Raw genomic sequence first — 21628 nt, 5'->3', positions numbered from 1 at the left:
CTCTCTCTGTCCCCCTCTCTCTCTCACTCTCTCTTTAAAAAAAAAAAAAAAAAAAAAAAAAAAAAGGAAGTTAGATCCTAGGCTGATGTGGTACAGATTTGGGCCTATTTTTTCTTCTGTCAGGCGCAGGGTCTCTGTTCTAGTGCCTAAATCTTTGATCCACTTCGAGTTGATTTTTGTGCAGGGTGGGTGAGAGAGAGAGGTTTAATTTCATTTTGCTACATGTGGGTTTCCAGTTTTGCCAGTATCATTTTTGAATAGGCTATCTTTTCTTTTTTTTTTTTTTTAAAGAGAGAGTGAGAGAGAGAATTTTTAATATTTATTTATTTTTTAAAGAGAGCAAGAGAGAGAATTTTTTAATATTTATTTTCTAGTTTTCGGTGAACACAACATCTTTGTTTGTATGTGGTGCTGAGGATCCAACCCGGGCCGCACGCATGCCAGGCGAGCGCGCTACTGCTTGAGCCACATCCCCAGCCCTGTATAGGCTATCTTTTCTCCAGTGAATGTTTTTGGCATCCTTGTCTAGTATGAGATAACCGTATTTATGTGGGTTTATCTCTGTGTCCTCTATTCTGTATCATTGGTCTACAAGTCTGTTTTGGTGCCAATACCATGCTGTTTTTGTTGGTATAGCTCTGTAGTATAGTTTAAGGTCTGGTATTGTGATGTCTCCTGCTTCACTTTTCTTGCTAAGGATTGCTTTAGCTATTCTGGGTCTCCTGTTTTTTCCAAATAAATTTCATGATTGCTTTTTCTATTTCTATCAAGAATGTCATTGGGATTTTAATAGGAATTACATTAAATCTATATAATGCTTTTGGTAGTATGGCCATTAAAATTTGACTTTTATTACAAAACTAATTTTAAACCACCATGCTGCCCAGTACAGTATTGCATGTCTGTAATCCCAGCAACTCAGGAGCTGAGGCAGGAGGATTGCAAGTTCAAGACCAGCCTCAACAATTTAGTGAGGTCCTCAGCAACTTACAAGACCCTATCTCAAAAAATAAAAAGTGCTAGGTATGTAGCTGAGTACTAAAGCACCCCTGGGTTCAATTCCCATTATAAAAAACAAAAGCAGAAACATACTATGTGGTATTGGTGTGATTCTGTGCCACCACAGTAGAAGAAAGAAAGAGTTGGAGACTTGCCTGCTTGGCCTTTCACATCCTTATGGTAGTTTATAAGGTGCCTCTTCAGGACCCTAGAATTCTGTGGAAACAGTCTGAAAAACACCCTTCCATTTTCCAGAGCAAGAACAGATCTAGAGAAGAGACATGAGAGGTTCTAGGTACTTAACTAGTTCAGGCCAGAGCCAGAACTATAACACATTATCCTGTAATCTTACTTGTGTTTGAGGAATACAGGCTCCTAGTACTGGGTTGTGGCTGTCATAAACAGACTGCAGTCTTCTAGGGGGTTAGGCAGGAGAGGTAACATGACAAAATGCCAGCTCTGCTGACCAGGTTGGCTGTCGAAGGAGGCCTAATCTTAGGCTTGAGTCTTGTCTCTGTCGCCTGCAGGGTGGTGTACCATGAGTTGGTGCTGACCACGAAAGAGTATATGCGTGAGGTCACCACTATTGATCCCCGGTGGCTTGTGGAGTTTGCCCCAGCCTTCTTCAAGGTCTCTGACCCAACCAAACTAAGCAAGCAGAAGAAGCAGCAGCGTCTTGAACCATTGTACAACCGTTATGAGGAGCCCAATGCTTGGAGAATATCCCGGGCCTTCCGGCGGCGCTGACAGGCAAGCTTGTCTATTTGCCTCTTCTATAGCAGTGGCCCAGGACTTGGACTTCCTCTTACCGATGAAAAACTGGTCCTGAATGTACAGCTGTCCTGTGACTGCATTTGCTAAACTTGACTTTCATTTCTTTCTTGGTGGTAAGATAGAAACCAGGATTTAAGTCTGCCGTTGGCTGGATCCTCTAGCCCCCATCACTCCCAAGTCTTGGGCCAGAGAGTCAGGGGCTTATACTCAGCATAGCACACAATGCATCATCTTCGAGAAAGGGACAACTTGTTCAGCCTTGAAATGGGAAAAGGGAGTGAATGAATGTCTGATACATGCCACAGCTACAGAGGACCCTGATGCCCCAGCTGATGCTCCCTAGAAGAGAGAGCCATAATGCTCATCTACAGTGTCGACCTCACTGCCTGCCTCCTCCCCAGCTCCTGTACTCTGGCTTAACCTTCTGGAAATATTTATTTTCTTAAGGAAATAAGGTTTTCTGTGATTGTTTCTTTTAGCTGAAAGGTTAAGAAACTGGCCTGGGTTCTGGGTGAGGGAGATTTAGCATCTGTGATGGATGTGGTGGAGAATACCCTGGAATTAAAGCCCAGGGTCTCTTTCGAACCTAATGCACAACCCAGACCTCCAGCCTTGTTTTTCAGAATGGGTCCTGGCCCAGCTTTGCCAGTGGATGGCCTGGTGATTAACCACATCCATTCCACAAAGCACTTGAATCTGGCGCCTGAGTGGTTACAGATGCCACATATTGAACATAGAAGGCTCTCCTTTCCTCCCTCCCTCCCTCCCCCCCTCCCCTGCCATGTTCAAACAATGCACAGTGTGTCCCATTTCCTTTTGAAACATGCCAAGTACTGACACAACTTGTATTTTATTTTGTTTTTATTTTTTGCCCTGAGGTCCTTGATGGTCTTTAACAAAGGGATTTTATGATTATAGCCTCTCCTCCCCCATCCCAAGCAGAAAACAGATACCACCTCTCCGAGCCCAGCATCTGTGCTCAGGGCTTGTTCTTAGTGGTTTTGGGAAATGGCCACTTCCTAGAGCCCCTCACAGCAACTCAGGATGCTTTTTACCTGGAGGAGGAGCAGGCAGGTCCTGCTGGGGTAGGATGTGGAGCTTGTGGAGAAGCTTGGGTACATCCTGTATCATGGCATTGCTCCCACTGTCTCCCACAGCCCTGTTTTAGTAAATTCCAAAATAGGTCAATACGAGAACTGCAGAATTGTATGTCAAACACTGAACGAGACTATATGACGTTCTGGAATATAAAGGAATGTGTGTTGTCACTGGGCAGCAAAGAAACCACTCTAAAGGCACAGTTCACAGAGATTTCAAGGGAGAAGAATATAGGCCAGGGAGGGTGCTGACTGCAGATCCCTGCCCCTTCATTAAGCTGAGTGAGCACCTCCCAGTTCTGTTGGAGTGTGCTTCTTAGTGAGGCCAGGCCAGTAATCAAGGAACAGGGCATGATGTGTTACCCTGTAAGGCCTCATGGGAGAGACAGTGCAGGAAACGAGATGTAACCTAAAGGGAAGCAGGGCCCATTGTTAGTTCCTCAGTCTTAATTCTAGCCTAGATCTCCCATTCTGGAGCAACTCCTGAGCCTTGTGGCTCTGCCCATCCCAGGTGCCTACTGGCACTGACATTATTGGTGCCTAAGGAGAGGTCTGGGTTTTAAGCTGAGATTGAAAAGGGATGGTTAACAGGCCAAGGGTAAGTAATGGCAGGGCTGGTCATCCTACCTTCTGTAAGAAGGAGCCCAACTGTGTGGGTATACTTTGATCAATTCTAAACTAGAATTCTCTCCTTTTACAGTAAGGCAGGGGTCTGACCTTTTGACTGTCCATCAGAATGACCATGTTGACAGCAGAGCTGAGGCTGCTCAAAGGGTGAAGGGGACTCTGGTCTAGATTCAGAAGTAGAGCTGGCCTACTGCTCTCACATTGGGATCCTTGTTTCTCTTTCTTGAACCATTATTTCCCAAGATTGAGTGACAGCCCAGGAGAGGATGTGGGTCTCAGGCAGAGAGTTGGAATCTTCTTGGCCATTAAAGTATACAGTTCACCCCAACTTAGCAGGAGCCTAGCTCAGAGTTTCTTGGCCCTGCACATGTGCTGAGTCTCAGCTTGTGTTTGTGTATGTGGGGCTGTCCTGATGGGATGCAGGTAAGCTCTGCTGCTGCTCCGGGTTTGCTTCATCCAGTCTGGAGCACATTTTGGCTGTCCCTCCTGCAACCCAAAGAATTTCCTCCCAGTGGATGCTGTCACTATCTCATTGGAGCAGTTCCCCTCCACATTTAAGAATTTAAACAAAGCTCTGAAGAGCAGCTTGTTAATGAACAGTCCAGAAGACAAAATGTCTCAGCCAGTGGAGACCTGTCTCTAAAAACTGCTTCTCATCTAAATCCTCTGAAGTGCATCAGCCCTCCGGGTTTCTACCTGATTTTTAATACCTTCTTTCTACCATGATAGCTTGGCTTTAATGTGGAATTAAATGTATATTTTTAAACTGGTTTAAAATTAATTTTCTTGTTCAATACATTGATGTTTTGTGTTTCTAGGAAAAAATGCTAATTTTTATTTGTGGGTAGTGGTTGAGAGGCATCCCTTCCTGCTAGCACTCCATTGTTGAGTTGTGCGGGCTGGAAGCTGCCAGCACAAGCAGCACAGGCATTAGTAGTGCTGGGCTGGCCCCACCTCAGCATAGCTGCAGTTCTCATTGAACAGGAGGCTCCTGGTTTTACCTCAGCCCCTTTCCTGGGAAGCTCTTGATAGAGGGGCTGGCTCTAGAAACATCCATTCTACCCTGCTCCATCTCAGCTACTCCTCCTGTCATAACTCCTTAGTCACATGCTTCTGTGTTACTTTTCTACCCACCCTCAGGACTCTTGTCTCTCCCAAATTTGGACAAGGAGAATCTGCTGTTTCCCACTGCCCAGTCCCTGGAAGATAGGTCTCCTTCACTGGCCTGCTCTAGCCTCCCCCAGGACTCACTTGCCTAGGTGCCTTTCTCCTTTGGTTCATTTTCCAGACAACACTTATCTCCAATTCTAGCAAAAATAGCAATTTGGAGTTGAGGCAGGACATACAATTTGGGGTATGTCCAGTCATGGGAGCAACTGTGATCACAGAAACTGCAGATCTGTCTTTGCCTAAGTCCCCAGAGGGAAGGCCTTGCAGCTCAGGATCCCACCTGCCCCTTCCCCAGTGGCATAAATACTGTTGCAGGAACCATGCTTCAGTGGCCAAGGGGGCCCCACCTAGATTACAAAGTATGTCTTATCAGTTGTTTCTGGGTCCTTGAATAATAATTCTGGGAGAGGAAAAAGCAGGTATTTTGAAGCCCATTTTTCAGAGGAAAGCTAAAGTCAGAAGTGAACTACTTTTTTTCCAAATCAGCATAGGAAATTAAGTGTCAGGGACAGGCCCCAAACTTCAGTTATCTGCCCCAAGTCCAGATCTTTCTCTTCCAGGTCCATGCCCAAGGCAGCAAAGAGCAAGCAGAACTAATAGTAGGGGCCTTTATTAAGGTCTGGCAGATGAAGTGGAGGTGGAATCCCAAGCCTGGGTGGGCCTAGGAAAAGGCAGAGGAGAGGCAAAGAGCCCCTTGGAACCCATCCCTCCCTGCCTCTGTCCAGTATCCCCATCCCAGGTTCCTGCCTACGGGAGGAGAGCACCAAGAACGGGCATCCCAAGTTCTCCAGGGCCACAGCTTAGGACAGTGTAGAGTCTAGGCTTCTGCCTCCCCACAATGTAAGAACTGGGGAGCTCAAGTGAACTTCCTGGCTAGCCTGCAAGGATAAATTTGGGAAGTTCCTTCTCTGTCCCCTGAAACAGAACAATCACTTGTTCTCTGGTAGGGAAGGGAAACAGGGTTTAGGCCTCCAAGTAGGACTTAGGAAGAGGCTGACCTGAACTCCTGAGGATGGACGTGACCCCCTCCCAGCGGGGAGCTTCTGAGATTCCACCTTTAGATTTGCCCTTTTTCCACTTTTGCTTCCCAAAGACTCTGGTGAGCAACTCTATGGGCCACAGGGCAACTGATGGGATAGCAGGGGTCTGCCCCAGAGACATCTGTGGGTTTTAGAATGAGGCCTTCACCAAATTCATTGATATGTACACAGGGCAGCACCCACCCCTGATGGAAGAAGTTGTTGTTGGCTAGTAAGAGTAGCCACCCTTGGGGCCAAAGGGCTGGGCAGGGCCAGCCAGCTCTGGGAGGTAGGCAGGGCTCTCATCCAAGTGGGACAAAGGGACTGTGTCCTCTTCACTGATTGGCCGGTCAAATTCAGCTTTCAGAGCTGGACGCTGATTGTCCGGGAAGGCCAGAGAGAATAGGGCCTCAGGCTCACACACAAATTTGTATACATATCGCTCACCAGCCACCTAAGGGGAGAGAGGAGCTAGGTCAGTCAGTCGAGGTATACCCCACCTCAAGATAGGACTGGGGGACAGAGCCCTTCTTCATGTCCAGGTAGAAGTGTGGGAACCTTTCCCTCCCATGCAGATTCCCTTCAGAAGTTCACTTTCTCCTCTTACAGACTTGCTGAAAAATGCTCTCCTTGCCCCTTTGCTGTCACCTCCCCACAGTCACTGCCCCTACCCCTTGTCTTTGGACTCTCTGCCCTCTTCCCCACCTTCTGCATGATGCCTTTCTCATAATAGTATCGCAGTGAGCGGCTCAGCTTGTCGTAATTCATGGCTGGCCGGTTCTTCTGGATGCCCCAGAGCCTGGCGACCTGAGGACAAAAGAGACAAGTTTTAGGGTGGAGATGCTATCTCAGAGAAAAAGTGGGGGTGTGGGGTGTCAGAGCAATTGAGATAATTTTCTTTTTGTTTGTGTACTAGGAGTTGAATCAGAGTCAATCTACCTCCCAGATATACTCCTGACTTTTTTTTTTTAATATAATTTTGGTTGTTGATAGACCTTTATTTTATTTATTTATATATGTGGTGCTGAGAATCAAACCCAGTGCCTCACACATGCCAGGCAAGTGTGCTACCACTGAGCCACAGCCCCAACCCTACTCCTGACTTCTTTTTTTTTTATTTGAGAGAGAGAATTTTAATATTTATTTTTTAGTTTTCGGCGGACACAACATCTTTGTTTGTATGTGGTGCTGAGGATCGAACCCAGGCTGCACGCGTGCCATGTGAGCACGCTACCGCTTGAGCCACATCCCCAGCCCTCCTGACTTCTTTTATTTTTTGAAACAGGGTCTTGCTAATTTTCCCAGGCTGGCCCCAGACTTGTGATTTCTTCTGCCTCAACCTCCTGAGTTGATGGGATTACAGGTGTGTGCTATTGTGCCAGGCAAAACTTGATATTCTTGGTGCCAAATGTTAAGCCAGCCATACAACTAGTACCAGCTCACAAACTCAGGCTTGGCAAGAACTCAGGTCATGTAGAACGAGGGTAATAGTGAAGGCACATGCCACTATTCTCTTATCTCCAGGCTCCAAAGACATTGGCAAGGAGGGGTGGAGACACTCTGATATACCCACCTCCTCAGGTTCAATTAGTTTGAACTCCATCCCCCGGCCTGTCCAGGCAATGAAATGGGCATTCGTTGGGTCATCCAGTAGGGCCACCAGAAACTGCCATAGCTGCAAGGCACCCCGGCGCTGGTAGGGTGGCCCCTCTCGGAATGCCCCAACTCCTTCCTGCTTGATGTCTCCTGGAGAATGCAGAAATAGGGGGGCTTTGTGTCTTCTGGTGCCCCAGCCAACTTCCTCCCTTCTCCCAGGGTGTTTCCTCAAGGGGCCTCTCCAGACCCTTTCCCATTTGTCCCCCAACTTGCATCGATGAAATGTAATGTGATTTCTTCAGGGACACAGCCAGTAGGGGATGTAGATAAGACCCTGACCCTCCCAAGAAATCACTCTGACCTTCATATTTCTCAGGGACAACGCAGACATCATCTGGGAATGGTCGCAGAGGTTTCTCATAGCCATAGCCTTGTGGAGGAAGTTTGGAGTTGCTGAGATCTAACAGTTTACTGATAATCCACAGGGACTCCTGGCTAAGGAGACCTTCCCCCCAACAAAGCCCCCTCCCCCAACTTGAGAGCTTGACAGGGGAAGGAGGGGCTGCCTTACCCATGGCCCCATCACCTGGGGAGGCCGCGGAGAAGCCCTCAGTGTGGAGGTACATTGATGCACACCCAGGGACATCTGTGAGGGGTGGAGAAAGGGTGATGTTACAGGTGTCTGGGATGCTGCTGGAGGGAGAGGGGAGGAGGAAGTCCTACACACTTTCAAGTTCTTCCTGCCAGCCTGCTTTCCGGTGACTGTTCCTTTCCCAGTTGCCTGCCCACCACCAAATCCCAGGGGAAGTTCACCCAGAGGGAGCACGAGGCTTGAGCCCCTCAGCTTGAGGGCTGGGGCAGAGGGCATAGATGGCAGCAGCTGGGGCTAGGCAAGCTGTTCCACAAGGCCCAAGATTCCAGGGAGCAGCTGTTTCCTGTGAGTTCAGGGGGAGGAGGGGAGTGAGAGATGAACCTCCGGGGGAGAAAGGGTTCGGTGTCCACGCCTAAGATTCCCTCGGAACCGGCAAACGTCCGGTCAACAGGTCAGGTTCTCAGCCCTGTGCCTGTGCGTGTGCGTGTGCGTGAGAGCCAGAGCGTGCGTGCATCTGGGGAAGCAGCGGTGGGCACTGGGTTGCTATTTCAGGTCTAACAGCTCTTTGCACTCAATTCCATTCCTTAGCATTGAAACCTCCCCACTCCACCTCGGGAACCCGCTGTGTAAAGCCACCCTTTCCAGTTCCAACCCCTTCCCGCCCTCCCCCTCCACTCCCACCTATGAATGAGAGGCTGAAACCCGACACCTCCGGGAGGAGGCGGGAGGGCGGCTTCATTCAAGCCTCCATTTTGTGAATGGAATTCCTGACTCCATTCAGGGAAGCTGACGGGGGAGGGGCGTGAGTTCAAGGGCATGTAACAAGATCCCTCCGGTCTACAGCCTTTGAAGGTCAGCCGCAAGAGCATCTCCCTCCTCCTCCTCCCACTACCTCACAGCCAGGCCTGGCTGTGCCCTGGGTTTGAGGACGAGAGCACCCATCCGGTTCTCAGTCGGGCAGCTGCTGGGTTTGTGGTTCACCTCCCTGCCCCTGAAAGACTGGGTACCAGGAAAAGGGAAGTTCTAAAGCTCTTAGCCAGCTCTGCGCCTACTCTAATCTCTGGACTTCTTTTTCTAATGCAAAATTGCTGATAGACTTCAATTTAGTACAGAAATCGGGAGGAAAGAAGAGACGCCAGTTTTCTGTGCCCTTCTTGAGAATGGTCTTCCCTCTGTGGTTGAGGCTTTGAACTATAGCTATTTATGAACATAGCTGAGTACATCTCACTCCTGTCAACAGCCAGGTGGAACTAGAATTTAAAGCAGTCCCTATTTCAGGTACCCAGCTTTTGGGGGGGTGGGGTGGGATGTGGAAACCATATATTAGCCCTTCATTCCTATGGTAAACTAAGAGCCTAACTAGTTTCTAGTTCATGTTTCTCTCACTTTGTATTTTTAAACTTCTGCTGGAGATAGGGACCAGTGGTGACACATTCTATTCAACTTTTGTATCCTCAACTCTGCACTCATGTTCCAGATACAGTACTTTACTTTTTAAGTAGATTACTAAAACCCAAATAGAAATAAATACCTTAACTCTCCTATTGTTATAAGCTACCTGAGGACAAAGATCTGTATACCCCTTATCTTTTTATTTGAATGTTTGCTGACTGGAAAATGACAATTCTTGGGCTGGGGATATAGCTCAGTTGGTAGAGTATTTGCCTCTCATGCACAAGGCCCTGGGTTCAATCCCCAGCACCACAAAAAAGAAAAAAAAAAGAGAATTCTTTGGAATCCATGGGGGGGGGGGAAGAAAGTGAATCAGTGGGTTGAACTTATGAGCTAGTTAATAGAAAAACCTTGTGGAGACACCCGAGCTTAACTGAACTACTCATTGAGCACATGCCACCCCACCTGGCAATCCCAGAAAAACTCCTCTGAGCCCCCAGGAGAGTCTCTTACCTGAGTCGTAGGTGAAGTCTGTCCGCTCCTGTTTGATCACCACCCCCGCCCCTGGGTACCTGTGCCCACTGACCCCACCCTGGCCTATGGCCTGGCCCGCCTGTTCATATAGAGGGTCATGGTATTCCTGCTTGAAGCTCTGTTGGGGGTAGGGTGGGCAGGGCTCCGATAGCTGGTGTTGGTAGGGGGCTGGGAGGGGTTCCCGGCCCCCTCCCTGAGAAGATGTGAAGGAGTGGCACACATCCAGGGGCTGCTGGAAGATGGAGCTGGATGTAGTTGGATGGAGAAGAAAGAGAAGAGAATCTTATGTTAATCCCTCCTCCAGCTTGTCACTCCCAGGCTTGACCAGTGAGCTCTAGAGTAGGGCCTGCTTCAGTATCCCTTCCTCCCTCTCTCCCCCCATGCCAAGTCTCTATGGAGAGCTCAGGGATTGAGAACAGACTGGTGAGGCCTGGGCCCCCAGGTGTAGTGGATCTGTCTCTTTACCTATGCTCCCCGAGGTACCCATGGCCAGGGTGGGGCTGGGAGGTGCCAGAGGATCTCAGGAAACTCCGTTGTTCTGCCCTGGGAAAGGGCTGCAGGGGCGATTGTCCAGGGGCACCAGGAGTGGGGGACTTGATGGTGACTTGTCTGGGGGGGTCATAGGCACTGGAGCTAAGGGGAAACCGGGATGAGAAGGAAGAGAAGCTGGGTGAGCATCTTTGAATCCTTCGCAGGGAAGTGAAATAACAGGGATTACAAGGAAAGGTAGGGCAGAAGGGACTGGGACTCAGCCCTAAGTGAATTCTTTCTCTTCTCAATTCTGAAACAGGCCTAATCTTAAGAACACCTCTCCCCTGTCCAGAGCAAATGTGTTTTTGTCACAGTAGGCCTCTGAGTGAAAGTAGTCTGCCTAGCCTTAACACATGTCCCTGAAGCCATCCTTTGCATTGTCCCTCCTGCCTACTTAGAGGAAGTCCTTATCTGGGCTGCTCCTTACAGGAGCTAAGAAATCCCCTCTGTTGTCACTTGCATCCACTGCTGCCTCTGTTCATGGCGGGTAGTTTCCCTGAAGCCCTCTACCCCAAGTTGGAGCTCCTCCCTCCTTCTGACACCTTGACTACCCTTCATCGTGCCCATGATGGGACTCACCTGGAATAAAGGCACTGCTCGCCATGGTGGTAGGGAAGTGGCGGCTTTCTGCTGCAGGACAGGGCCGGATCTGTGCAGGGACTCTGGGGCTCCTTCTTGATCCTGGTGGTGGGGCTATGGAAAGCTACTGCACAGGTAGGGATGAGGGCAGAACAAGGGCAGAGTATGTCACACAAGAGGCAGACAGGGCTTCTAACACCTATTCTCTGAGGACTAGCTGGGTCACTGGTACAGCTTCCTCTCCTCTCTGGGTCTCAATTTTCTAAGATCTGTAGACACTTGAACATTTTGGCTGTTTTCATTATATCTAGTTTTAGACATCAGCCTAATGACCAGTATTAACCAAAGAAACTATCTAAAATGTCAACATAATAAATGCAAGCTCTCATCCCAGAAAACCCTTTGTAGGAAGGAGCACCTTGGACCTAGGGCCTTTGGTTTTCCTGAGTGCCCTGGAAAGTTCCAAGGGAGGGACATGTTTTCTTATTTGGTGCTATAAAGAATCTTTCTAGTTAAGGTTGGATATTAGCCCGCTTGAATGTCAGCTGAAAAGCATACACATGCTCCTAATTATCTGTGAAGAGCATTGTCCTTTCCTATGGCCCTTACTGGGTTCCCTAAGTCCAGCTACCAGGCCTGGCTGCCAGTGTACATGACATCCTGGCTTACTGCACTCCAGTCAAAGGCCCTGTCATCAATGGTTCTGTTACTTGTTTTTCATTCTTTGCGCCCTGTATCATTTCATTGGTGAAGATAGTTGGAAGCAAAGTATCTGACATTAAAGGAGCATTTTTCTGTTTTTCTTTCTTTTTTTTTTTGTTTGTTGTTATTTTTCTTTGTACTGGTGATTGAACTACCCAGCGGTGCTTAACCACTGAGCCACATCCCCACCCTTTTCATTTTTTATTTTGAGACAGGATCTCACTAACTTTCTTAGAGCCTTGCTAATTTGCTGAGGCTGGCCTTGAACTTGTGATCCTCCTGCCTCCTGAGTTACTGGGATTACAGGCATGTGCCACTGCACCAGGCAAAGCAGCATTTTTCAATGGTGGCATTATTGATATTGAGGCTGGACATTTTATTTATTTATTTGTTTGTTTGTTTGTTTATTTATTTATGTGGGTGGCTGACTTGAGCATCATAGAATTTTTTTTTCTAGAAGCACTGTTGGCCTCTACCCATTCACTAGATGCCAGTAACATCCAAACAAAAAAAATGTCTATATTGCAAAATGTCTCCTGAGGGGCAAAATCACCTGAATTGTATAAAACCTTAGAAAACAACAGAACTGGGTTCTACTGAATAGGCCTGAGCCCCTCACTTTAGACACAAAGAAATGCAGGATCAGACAGAGAAAGTATCCTGCTCCAAGGTCACATGGCTAGGGGGAGACAAACCCCACTTTTGGACCTAGGGCTTTATCTCCCAGTTATTTCCTTGGTCTTTGAGTCCATACCCAAGAATGGGGAGCCCTGACCTTCACCCTTTCTTTAGGAGAAAGTAAACTGGTCTCAGGTGATATTCCTATGACTCATTTCCTAACCCCCCAACCCCTGCAGCCCCCCTTTCCCAACTCCCTCCACCCAAAGCCCTCTACTCACAGTTTTCTGAATGGAAATCAGGAACAAACTGCTCATCACTGTCTGGTACCTGAGCTGCAGAGAGAGGTCAGAAGTCAGAGGTGAGTCCAACATTGGAACCCTAAGTGGCAGCCCCTGGCAGAACCATTATTGCAACCCTGCAGATCAGTACCAGCCCTGGAGGGAACAACAGCCTTCCTTAGACTGCAGGCAACTCCACCTCCACCCCTAGGCTCCACTAAGACCCTGGAGGAAAGACTGATGTTCCAAGAACCTGTCTGAGCAGATTCCAATCTTTTCCTTGATGCTTTGTCTTTATTCCCTTCACTTTTCTTAAGTGCAGACAGGCCGGCCCTTCAGAGATTACCCCTCAGAGCTCCCTCTGAGCCCACAGCAGAGTCCCACCTGGGATGGGCAGGGGTTACAAGGAGTGGGATCCTATGGATCTGGAATCAAATGGGGAGATTCAGAATATGGGAAGGGTCCAGGAATCTGCATTTTTAATTTTTTTTAATACTTGTAGATGGACACAATGCCTTTATTTTATATGTTTTTTTTTTTTTAATGTGGTGTTGAGGATTGAACCCAGTACCTCACGAATGCTAGGCAAGTGCTTTGCCACTGAGCTATAGTCTCAGCCCTCAGGAATCTGCATTTTAAACAATGTTCCAAATGATTTTGAGACGCCCAAGAGTTTTAAATCCCAGGAAAGGAGATCTAAGAGGAAAGAGGAAGGTTCAAGAAAGGCGAAAAGAGGACAGAGGATGGGAGAGGAGGAGACTGGAGAGAGCAGGGTTCCCAAGCCTGGAGGTCTAAGAAGCACTCCTACAGTGCCAGGTGGGTGGAGCTGGGTTTGAAAATAGTCAGGAAAACAAAAATAGAACAGCAGCTCATCCTGGCACATCCGGACTCTAAATTGTAGTTCTTATCCTGGCCTTTCCAGGAGTGGGCTTCTCAGATGGATGTACAATGGAGTACCTCCCTGAACCCCAGTGTTTTGGCCCACTTTTGCTCTCTCTTAAGGGAAAAAAAAAAAAAAAAAGGATTACAGCAGGAAGGGGAAGAAAGGTAGACACCAAGAAGAACTTTCTGATAGTCCAGGAAGTGACTGGATCTAAGGTGAAGCAACGGAACCTGTAGCCCAAAAAGACTGGACTCTCATGCCCTGGAGATTGCTCTCAAATTGGACAATGTGGAAACTGATGGATAAAACAACTCAGAGTTCAGAATGGCTGGTGAGGAGCACAAGGAGATGGCTAGAGATGGCTACCTCCACATCCCCAACCTGTACACAAACACCCCCATCTTTCAAGTGTCCCCCAGGTTAAGGCTCCACAGTTTCTGACTTGGATTTCAAGTCACACCCTCTTCTGGGAATTCTCTGCTCCCACTCTCACCTCCTACAGCCTGATGTTCTCTACACAGCTGTCAGAGTGATCTTTTTTTTTTAATATTTTTATTAGTTGTTGATGGATCTTTATTTATTTATTTTTATGCAGTGCTGAGAATTGAACATAGTGTCTCACACATGCTAGGCAAGTGTTCTACCACTGAGCCACAAACCCAGCCTCCAGAGTGAGCTTTTTACAAAAAAAAAAAAAAAAATCTAATTATTTTTTCTCTCTTGCTTAAAGTATGAAATCCAAACTCTTATTCTTGGCTTCCCAGGCCCAGCATGGTCCTGCCTGTCACTCTTTAGCATTCTGGTCTCCTCTTTAGCCTTCAACCCTATTAAACTCAACCCCTCCTCCCCAGATCCTTGCCTGCTTTTATTTTCTGGCTATCAAGGTCTCAACTCACTTTGACACCTCTTCAGAGGCCTGTCTGACCACTCAAATCAAAGTGATCCCTCCTGGCTTTCTATCACTTTTTTTTTTTTTTTAACTGGGAACTGAACCTAAGGATGCTTAACCACTGAGCCACATACCCAGCCCCTTTATAAAAATTTATTTAGAGACAGGGTCTCACTAAGTTGCTTAGGACCTTGCTAAGTTGCTGAGGCTGGCTTTGAACTTGTGATCCCTCCTGCCTCAGCTTCCTGATTACAGGTGTGTGCCACTGCACCTGGCTCACATCTGTTTGAATTTCTCTCCAACATCTGTGGCCCTAAACTTATCTTCTTAATGAATGTTCATATTTATTGTCCATCTCCTCCACCAGAAAGTTAAACTCCACAAGGGCAAGGGTTTCATCTGTCTTGTTCATCTGATTCTCCAGCACCTAGAGAAGGGTCTGGCTCAGAGCAGATACCTAAAGCCTTATTCTCTGACCCCTTTCCTCAGGCTCATACAAGCCAGCATTTGGGGCCTAGGAACAAGAAGGAAAGGACAAGGTTGTGGCTCAGTGGTGGTGGAGTGCTCATCCACCATGCATGAGGTACTGGGTTCAATCCTCAGCACCACATAAGGATAAAATAAAGATATTGTGTCCATCTAAAACTAAAAAATAAATGTTGGGGGGAAAAAAAGGGAGGAGATCTAACTAAGCCAGCCCTTCCCTCACCCTGAGGTTCCCCCTCTCCCCACATCAAGTGACACAAGATGCAGAGCCAGTCCCCAAAAGCACATTTTACAAGGTCTTTTACATTTGTAAAGAACTGTGGTAAGTTGTTTGGCAGAAGGATCTTTCACAACTTTGCTTTAAGTATCAGAGGGGTCAAATGCTTTTAAATATAGTTTTATAGATAGTTGATTTCTTGACAGAGATGGTAGTGAGGAAGTTTAAGAATCAGGAGTCACATCAATTAAAGAAAAATTTGTGGTAGTCAATATAATATAATCCTAAAGTGATCAGATAAATCAGAAGGACATGAAATACCTTGGCGTAAACAAGCAGTTCACACACATCTTTTCAGGAGCCCAACTATAGCACAAAGGTGGCCAGCCATTCCCCAACTGGCCTGATTCAAGAATCTCCTGGGCTTTATTACCATACACTGATTCCCAGTCCTTTCCCCTGGAAAGTCTCTTTCTATGGGACAAGGTAGCCCAGGCATTGTGTGTATGTGTGTGTGTGTGTGTGTGTGTGGTGATGCTAGGGATTAAATCCAGGGCCTTGGGCATGCTAAGCACTCTACCACTGAGCCACATCCCCAGCCAGGAACCTGCATTTTTAACAACCGACCCTAGTGACACTTAAGGATAAACTCATTTGGAAAGCACAGGAATAAAGGAAAGGTTGCAGAACTGCTCAGCTGCTCAAGGTATAAGTTCATCCCTTGTCCCTTCATAGGCCATACCCCAAAGGTGTCAGGAAGGGGGAGCAACATTCCCTCTTTGCTACTTAGTCCCAAGGGCAAGGGAAGTACAGAACTTTGGGGTGGCTGACGTAGTCTAGGCCCCTCATGGGGCCTCATTAACGGTCAGTTTCCACTGAGGTAATGGGCTAGGGGCATCTCCTGATGACGTCACTGAGCTAGAGAGCACAGAGCCCTGGAGGTCATCTTGCCTCAAGCCAAAAATCTGAACCAGAACCCCCCAGAGGAGGCTTCCCCCAGCATACAGCTCCCACCCCAAAAAAGGTGTGGCCATTCTCTCCCCAGAGCCAGGAGTGAACCCAGTCCCTGATTAGCCCCTCCTCCCAGGCACTGGCCTTCTCCCAAAAGGGTAGATCAGAACCCTCAGTCACCCAGACACCATCAACAAGGATAGAAATAGGAACGGCAGCAGAGCCTTGCGTTCCTGGAGAGCAGGAGAATTTTTAATTACCAGGTTTGGTCCTGAGTGAATACCACTCTACTTATTTTTCTTTCTTTCTTTTTTAAACACCACCCTATTTACTTGTTGACTTGGCTGAATTCTGGCTATTGAGCCAGTGTGCCAGGGTCTGTCCCAGTTCCATCTTGGCAGTAAGGTGGGGATGATCTGCCTGGGGTCATGCAGATGATTAAGAAGGGGGAAGGAAAGGGGTCAAACCAGCAATATGCCCAGATAGAGAAAGACAGAGAAAGAGATTTTTAGGGGCTGTCCTTCCAACAGGGAATCAGTAACAGAAGGACTTGAGAGCCTCCCAAAAGGGGCTCCAAAAAATTAGGAAGTTAAAATAGCTAAGCAGTGAAGCCCACCATAGACATTACCCAGCTATCTACACATGGATGCCCGTCACCTTCCCAGGAGTCAGTCTTAGGGTGAAAGGGCTAGACTTGCATTCTCTGGAGCTTCTGCTCCATTGTGTCGCCACTGGCTTCAGCTCTCACCCTCACCCTGCCCCCACCCTGGCAGCCTTGATACTGGAAGGAACCAGTTCTCTATCTTTGGAGGGGACATTTGTCTCCAGAAGAGTTCTGGAAGGGGAGGAGGAAAAAAGATGGTGAAGGAGGCATTGAGCTAGGGAAGACTGAGGAGGGGGTTAACCTCATCTCTCCCCACAGACATGCTGAGGCGCCTGCATGCAGGCCCACAGACTTGCACATTAGGGGACGCACACACCCCAATTGCTGTACTTTGCTCTTGCAACAACATGGCAACCCAGGGGTGAAACACGTCCTCCTCGTACACCCTTCACACATGGGGTCTCTTTTGGGACTTACAGATGAGGTGGGAAGAAGCCAAAGGGCAAGGGGATGGGAGCCCTTGGAAGAGGGGTCAGGAGTAATGATTTTTGTGAAAAGCAAGCGCAGATCCATCCCTTTAGAATCTGATTAAAAGCTAGAGATTGTTTTCTTCTTAGAAAAATACATATACCGTTGTATATGGTGCACGCCTGAAAATTTTACACGCATTATCAGAGGAATGAAGGACCCCTGGAACCTATCCCAAGGCTTCTGGGAATTCACAGACCCCAGCCTCATACAAAGGATATACGTGGCTCAGAGTCAATGTTTCATGCTACCAAATACACCACAAAGTCATTGTTCCCAAGGGTTCCTAAAGATTCCTGACAAGCCAGAAAGGAACCCAGGACTAGAACCAGCACATCTTTCACCATAACCAAATGCATCTTGGGCTCAGCCTGCCTGAGCCTGGATTTCCCTGTGACAGCCTGATTCTTTCTCCAGCATCTCAATAGATTTCTCCAGAAATCAAGACACATCTTCCTAGCCTCACTTCATCCCCTTCTGTCTAAGAAAATCCCAACCCCAAAGATATCTAAGCTGCCTCTAAAGAGTCTCACCAATGCTCATCCCCAATGTCCGGATATCAGATGTAGAACTGGCAACCCCATTAATATCTTTCTATACCTGCTCAGGTCAACCTGGTCATCACCCAGTTCACCACAGCCCCACCCACACTACAAGGATCCGCTGCTTCTCTCCAAATTGAGTCTCTAGGAAGAAACCAAGCTGAGGGATGGGGGGTTGTTGGGTTCTGGCACCCATTTCTCCTGATGTACCCCACCACTGGCAAGTTTCCAAAGGAAATAGTCCCTCCCTGCCACCCCAAAGTTCCCCCTGGGCTGCAGGGGACACTGACCTGGTGGGAAGAGGCAGGAGAGGAGGCTGGGGTGGTGCTGGGATGGTGCAGGGGGACAGGGCCCCGGCAGCTGCATCTGTCTCCGCAGAGAGAATGAGAAGAAGCAAGTGGCCTCAGCATCCCCCCCTCAGGCCTGGCCATCCATCGCCAGCTGGGAACCTGAGCTGCTCCCTCAGAAGGAAGGAGAGGGAACCAAGGAGATCCCAGCTCCCCCTCCGCCTTGCATTCCCCACCCCCACCTCCACACCCACTGGATTTAAATGTACAGGGACTGCTAAGGCAGCAGCATGTAACACACACACACACACACACACAAGCACGCGAGCACACACACAAACACACATGCACACTGTCATATTGACACATGCAGATAGATACACGCACCATCTCTAGACCTACCACAAAGGGGTGGGGCTTCCAAGGTTGAGAGATGAGAACATTTTTCCTCCCCCTTCCATCCCAAATCCAGGCACAAATGGACCAACTGCTGCCAAAATGCCAACCTCCGAGTCCACCCCTAGCTCACAGTCCTGGAGCTGCCCACTGTCAGGACCCTCAGCTGACAGACAAGGGAAGGAGCATGGGAAGTCAGACTGAAATCAGGCTCTGGGAAAGGAAGTGTTTGAGAGTCTGTGGAAACTGACACCTCCGCGTTCTTTAGCTCCAGCCCAGCTCCGGAACCTGGAGGGGGGGAGCTAACCCTGGCAAAGCTCTGCCTATAACTGGGAGCTGGCCACACAGGAGATGCAAAGTCGGAGAAGATGCACACAAGACCCCAGAACCCAGATTCCTCCAGCACCCACACATCCAGTGAGCCTTAATCCCACAGAATGTCTTGAGGACATGGTCTATGCTAAATAGTCATTCCGGCAACATATATATTTTTGAGATAACATAATCGCCAAGACAGACCTAGTCTCCCCTCTACAGATAGAGCCGGAGGTCTTTTCTTTCTACCCCAACCTTCTTTGGAGGATTCTGGGGGAATTGGGTTTAAGTTCAAACAATTTCCAAAGAAGGATACCCAGGGTAGAGAAATGTAGAGATCCTAAGGAAGAGGGGGAAAAAAAAAACCTCAAAAAGGGATTCCAGTGTTTTTGATATCTTGGTTTTCTGAGTGTTAAAATAAAAAGAGTGTTAACCAAGATGGGAGTGTTAACCCTTCTCAGCCTTTCTAAACCACCATGACATCTCCCACCTGCAACCCCACCAGTGACACCCTCAGGCCCCACCAAAACACACCAAAGAATCCAACCAGAACACACTACCCCACCCAGAGGAGGCCCAGCCACTGACCCCATCCTGGCCAGCTTGTAACTAACCCCCCAGCATACAGGAAGGGGGGAATTTGCCTGGGGGTGGAGACATCCAGGAGGCAAAGACCCTTGTCATTAAAAATACAATCAAGGCTATTTGGGGAGTCAGCCTCAGATCCTCTTTGCCAAAGTGCAGAGAAAAGAATTATTGAAACTTTTTTTTTTTTTTTTTTGGCTTAGACAGTAAATTGGCCCTAGGAGTTTGGAAGAGAAACCAAAGGGATAAGGATCAATGTTTTGGCAACTCCCAAAGATAGGTAACAAATTAATTGCTTCTTCTCATCCTACTGTCCCTCGCTGACCCCCTCCAACACCCCAACATGCACCTAGGCCTGGTGGTTCCTGCCAAACAAACTTTGCAAATGAAAATTTCAACCAGGAAAATGGGCCTGGAGCCAAGTTCCATTCAAATAAGCAAATACCCCACACAATGGTCTGATTCATCCCTGGTCCTAGTTACACAAGCCTGGCTTAGGGCAGAGAAAATAAATATCAATATAAGTGTCCACACTGGGCTCTGGGGAGAGCGGAGTGGCCAGGGACTTGGGGAAGGGGTCTTGGAGAACTCCTTGAATAAGGACAGGAGACAGAGGAAGTAGGTTAGATGGGACTGCTAGCACCTCCACCCCGCCGCCTGTCCCCCCAATAATAGAAAAGGCCAAGAAACTACTCACCTTCAGCAAGCCATGTCTCCTGGAAGTGACTTAGATCCTGGAAGAGATCTGAAGGATGAATAATGAAATTGGTGGTGAGGTGGAGGAAATGGTGAGAGAAAAGGAACCCTTAGTTACCGCAGTGTCCCCCCTCCACCTTGGGGGTAGGGGCTGAGAAAAATGAACAGAGTCCCTTAGAGGGAGAGTCTTTTTGGAAAATGGGGTGTGGGGTATTTCCAGGATCAGTCCTTGGTATGTGGGTGTGGGGAGTGGGGAAAGGGTCGCAGTTTATCTCTCAGGCTCTTTACCTTCAGAGTCGGGAGGCGGCAGGGAGCCCGGGTCCATGAGCTTCCCCTGCGGGATCATCAGCGCTTCGCGCAAGCTCCCATTTCCGGGCGATTTCTGCGAGAAGGGGGAGAGTACTCCCAAGTCACCCTGAGGCGCCTACCCCGGTGGCGGGGTTGGGGTCCCAGGGTGACTCAGGGACCGGGCCACCCAGGACCCCGCAGGGACCGCCCGGAGGAGGCTGTGGGGCTAGCAGGGGCGGGGTGCAGGGAGGGGGCGGGCGTGGAGGCCGGCGCGGCGCTCACGCTGCAGAAGGTGTAGGGCACTTGCTGGTCCAAGTATCCGCCTTTCATCCTCCGCTCCATCCGGCCGCTCCCTCCGGCTACACGGCCGGGGCCCCGCGCGGGGGAAGAGACCTGGGGAGGGAGGGAGGAGGCTGTATTCGCACAAGGTCCTGGGAGAGCTACAGTGAGAGGGGGTCAGGGTGACGGGGAAGGGACATTCCCAAGGCTCAGGGTCCAATGGTGAAACTTCTCCGACTCACTGGGACGAAGTGGAGGTTTCTGGCTGCTGGGCCGTGAGCAGTCACCACTCCCCTCCCGCCAAAGGAGGTCCCACCTGCTCCCGGGAGCCGGGATCTGTTTCTGCTTTCTGCAGCCCTGCTCTGCCCGAACTCGGTTACATAAGACTCTGTGTGTGTGTGTGTGTGTGTGTGTGTGTGTGTGTGTGTGTGTGTGTGTACGCGGGAGCGCGCGGGCGCGCGCTACGGAGCAAGCAAAGCGCACACCATTCGCACACCCACAACTCCGGCGCCCCCTCCAACTCTGAATCCCAGCGCCTCCCACCCAGAGTCCCTGGAATCTGCGGAGGCGGGCGGTGAGATGAGCTCGGTGTGTTGGAGGCCAAGAGGGGAATCACAGACACACTCCCTTCCATCCTCCCTCTCCTGCAGCCTCACCTGAGGCCGGGGCGTCGGTGCTGGAGCCAGGGACCACACCGAGGGCCGCGGGGCTAAGCCGGAGCGAGGCGGCCCCTGCCCCAGGTCCCCTGCGCACCGGCTTGTTTTCCGGGCGCCGCAGACAGTTGTGAGCCCGGGGGAGCAGCTGATTGGTGCATTTCCCTTGCCTCGGCCCTGGTTCTCTCCCCCCCAGCCCGTTCCCTTTGTTTCATTGACTTTTGTGAATGAAACCCTAGGGTCGGGCACGCCCGCCAATCCCGAGACTCGCCCAGCGTAGCAGGGGGGCGGAGTTTCCCAGCCGTGGTAACCAATCAGAATACAGGGGCTGGCTCCCGGTTTCATTCACGTCCTGGGCTCCCATTCATAAAAAAAAATAAAAAAATAAAAAAACTCCTCGCGGCCGGAGTTCATTCATAAAGAACTGAGAGAAAGGAGGGAAGCCCAGGATCCAGTAGCTTCTCTATGGGGCTCTGCGTTGAGCTGGGGTTTTAGGCGCCCGCGAGCTTCTCCGGCTG

At 49.1% G+C, this 21628-nt stretch overlaps 2 protein-coding genes and 1 non-coding gene across 11 annotated transcripts in view; 2 read left to right on the top strand and 1 right to left on the bottom strand.

Moving 5' to 3' along the window:
- Nucleotides 1–4263, top strand: part of Dhx8 (DEAH-box helicase 8) — a 36810-nt gene extending 32547 nt beyond the window's left edge. The window contains exon 23 of the mRNA XM_005328081.5: nt 1527–4263. Within this exon, the coding sequence (XP_005328138.2) occupies nt 1527–1746 (220 nt within the window). The 3' untranslated portion in view covers nt 1747–4263. The remainder of the gene's footprint in view (nt 1–1526) is intronic.
- Nucleotides 4264–5261: 998 nt separating this feature from the next.
- Etv4 (ETS variant transcription factor 4) lies at nt 5262–21335 on the bottom strand. Of its 9 annotated transcripts, none has more exons than XM_021728313.3 (13): nt 21114–21335; nt 20461–20571; nt 20179–20272; nt 19892–19939; nt 12512–12565; nt 10911–11037; nt 10266–10433; nt 9780–10045; nt 7854–7928; nt 7644–7712; nt 7260–7432; nt 6392–6493; nt 5262–6140 (listed from the first exon to the last, which is right to left on the bottom strand). In XM_021728313.3, exons 2-13 carry the CDS (start codon nt 20518–20520, stop codon nt 5916–5918), a joined length of 1461 nt encoding a protein of 486 aa, XP_021583988.1. In that variant the 5' UTR covers nt 20521–20571; nt 21114–21335; the 3' UTR covers nt 5262–5915. The 9 variants fall into 9 exon arrangements, with proteins under 9 accessions (XP_021583988.1, XP_021583989.1, XP_077897151.1 ...); XM_021728314.3 differs by having other exon boundaries at nt 7869–7928; XM_078041025.1 differs by lacking the exon at nt 21114–21335 and adding an exon at nt 20774–20909.
- Trnae-cuc (transfer RNA glutamic acid (anticodon CUC)) lies at nt 9508–9581 on the top strand. Its single transcript has one exon. It is a non-coding gene; the product is annotated as a tRNA-Glu (tRNA).
- Nucleotides 21336–21628: the final 293 nt, after the last annotated feature.

Source organism: Ictidomys tridecemlineatus, chromosome 3 (assembly GCF_052094955.1).
Source record: "Ictidomys tridecemlineatus isolate mIctTri1 chromosome 3, mIctTri1.hap1, whole genome shotgun sequence".
In the NCBI taxonomy this organism is placed as follows: Eukaryota; Metazoa; Chordata; class Mammalia; order Rodentia; family Sciuridae; genus Ictidomys; species Ictidomys tridecemlineatus.
Note: the sequence above shows the minus strand (reverse complement) of the source record. Positions and strands in the feature narration are given on the sequence as shown.

What these genes read in the sequence shown, in the direction of transcription:
- Etv4 (XM_021728313.3), bottom strand. Translation starts at nt 20,520, where the DNA reads ATGGAGCGGAGGATGAAAGGCGGATACTTGGACCAGCAAGTGCCCTAC. An exon ending in GAGCAGTGCCTTTATTCCAG is followed by an intron (nt 10,434 to 10,910) that starts GTGAGTCCCATC and finishes GTTTCCCCTTAG; the next exon opens with CTCCAGTGCCTATGACCCCC. An exon ending in TGTCCCTGAGAAATATGAAG is followed by an intron (nt 7,433 to 7,643) that starts GTCAGAGTGATT and finishes TGCATTCTCCAG; the next exon opens with GAGACATCAAGCAGGAAGGA.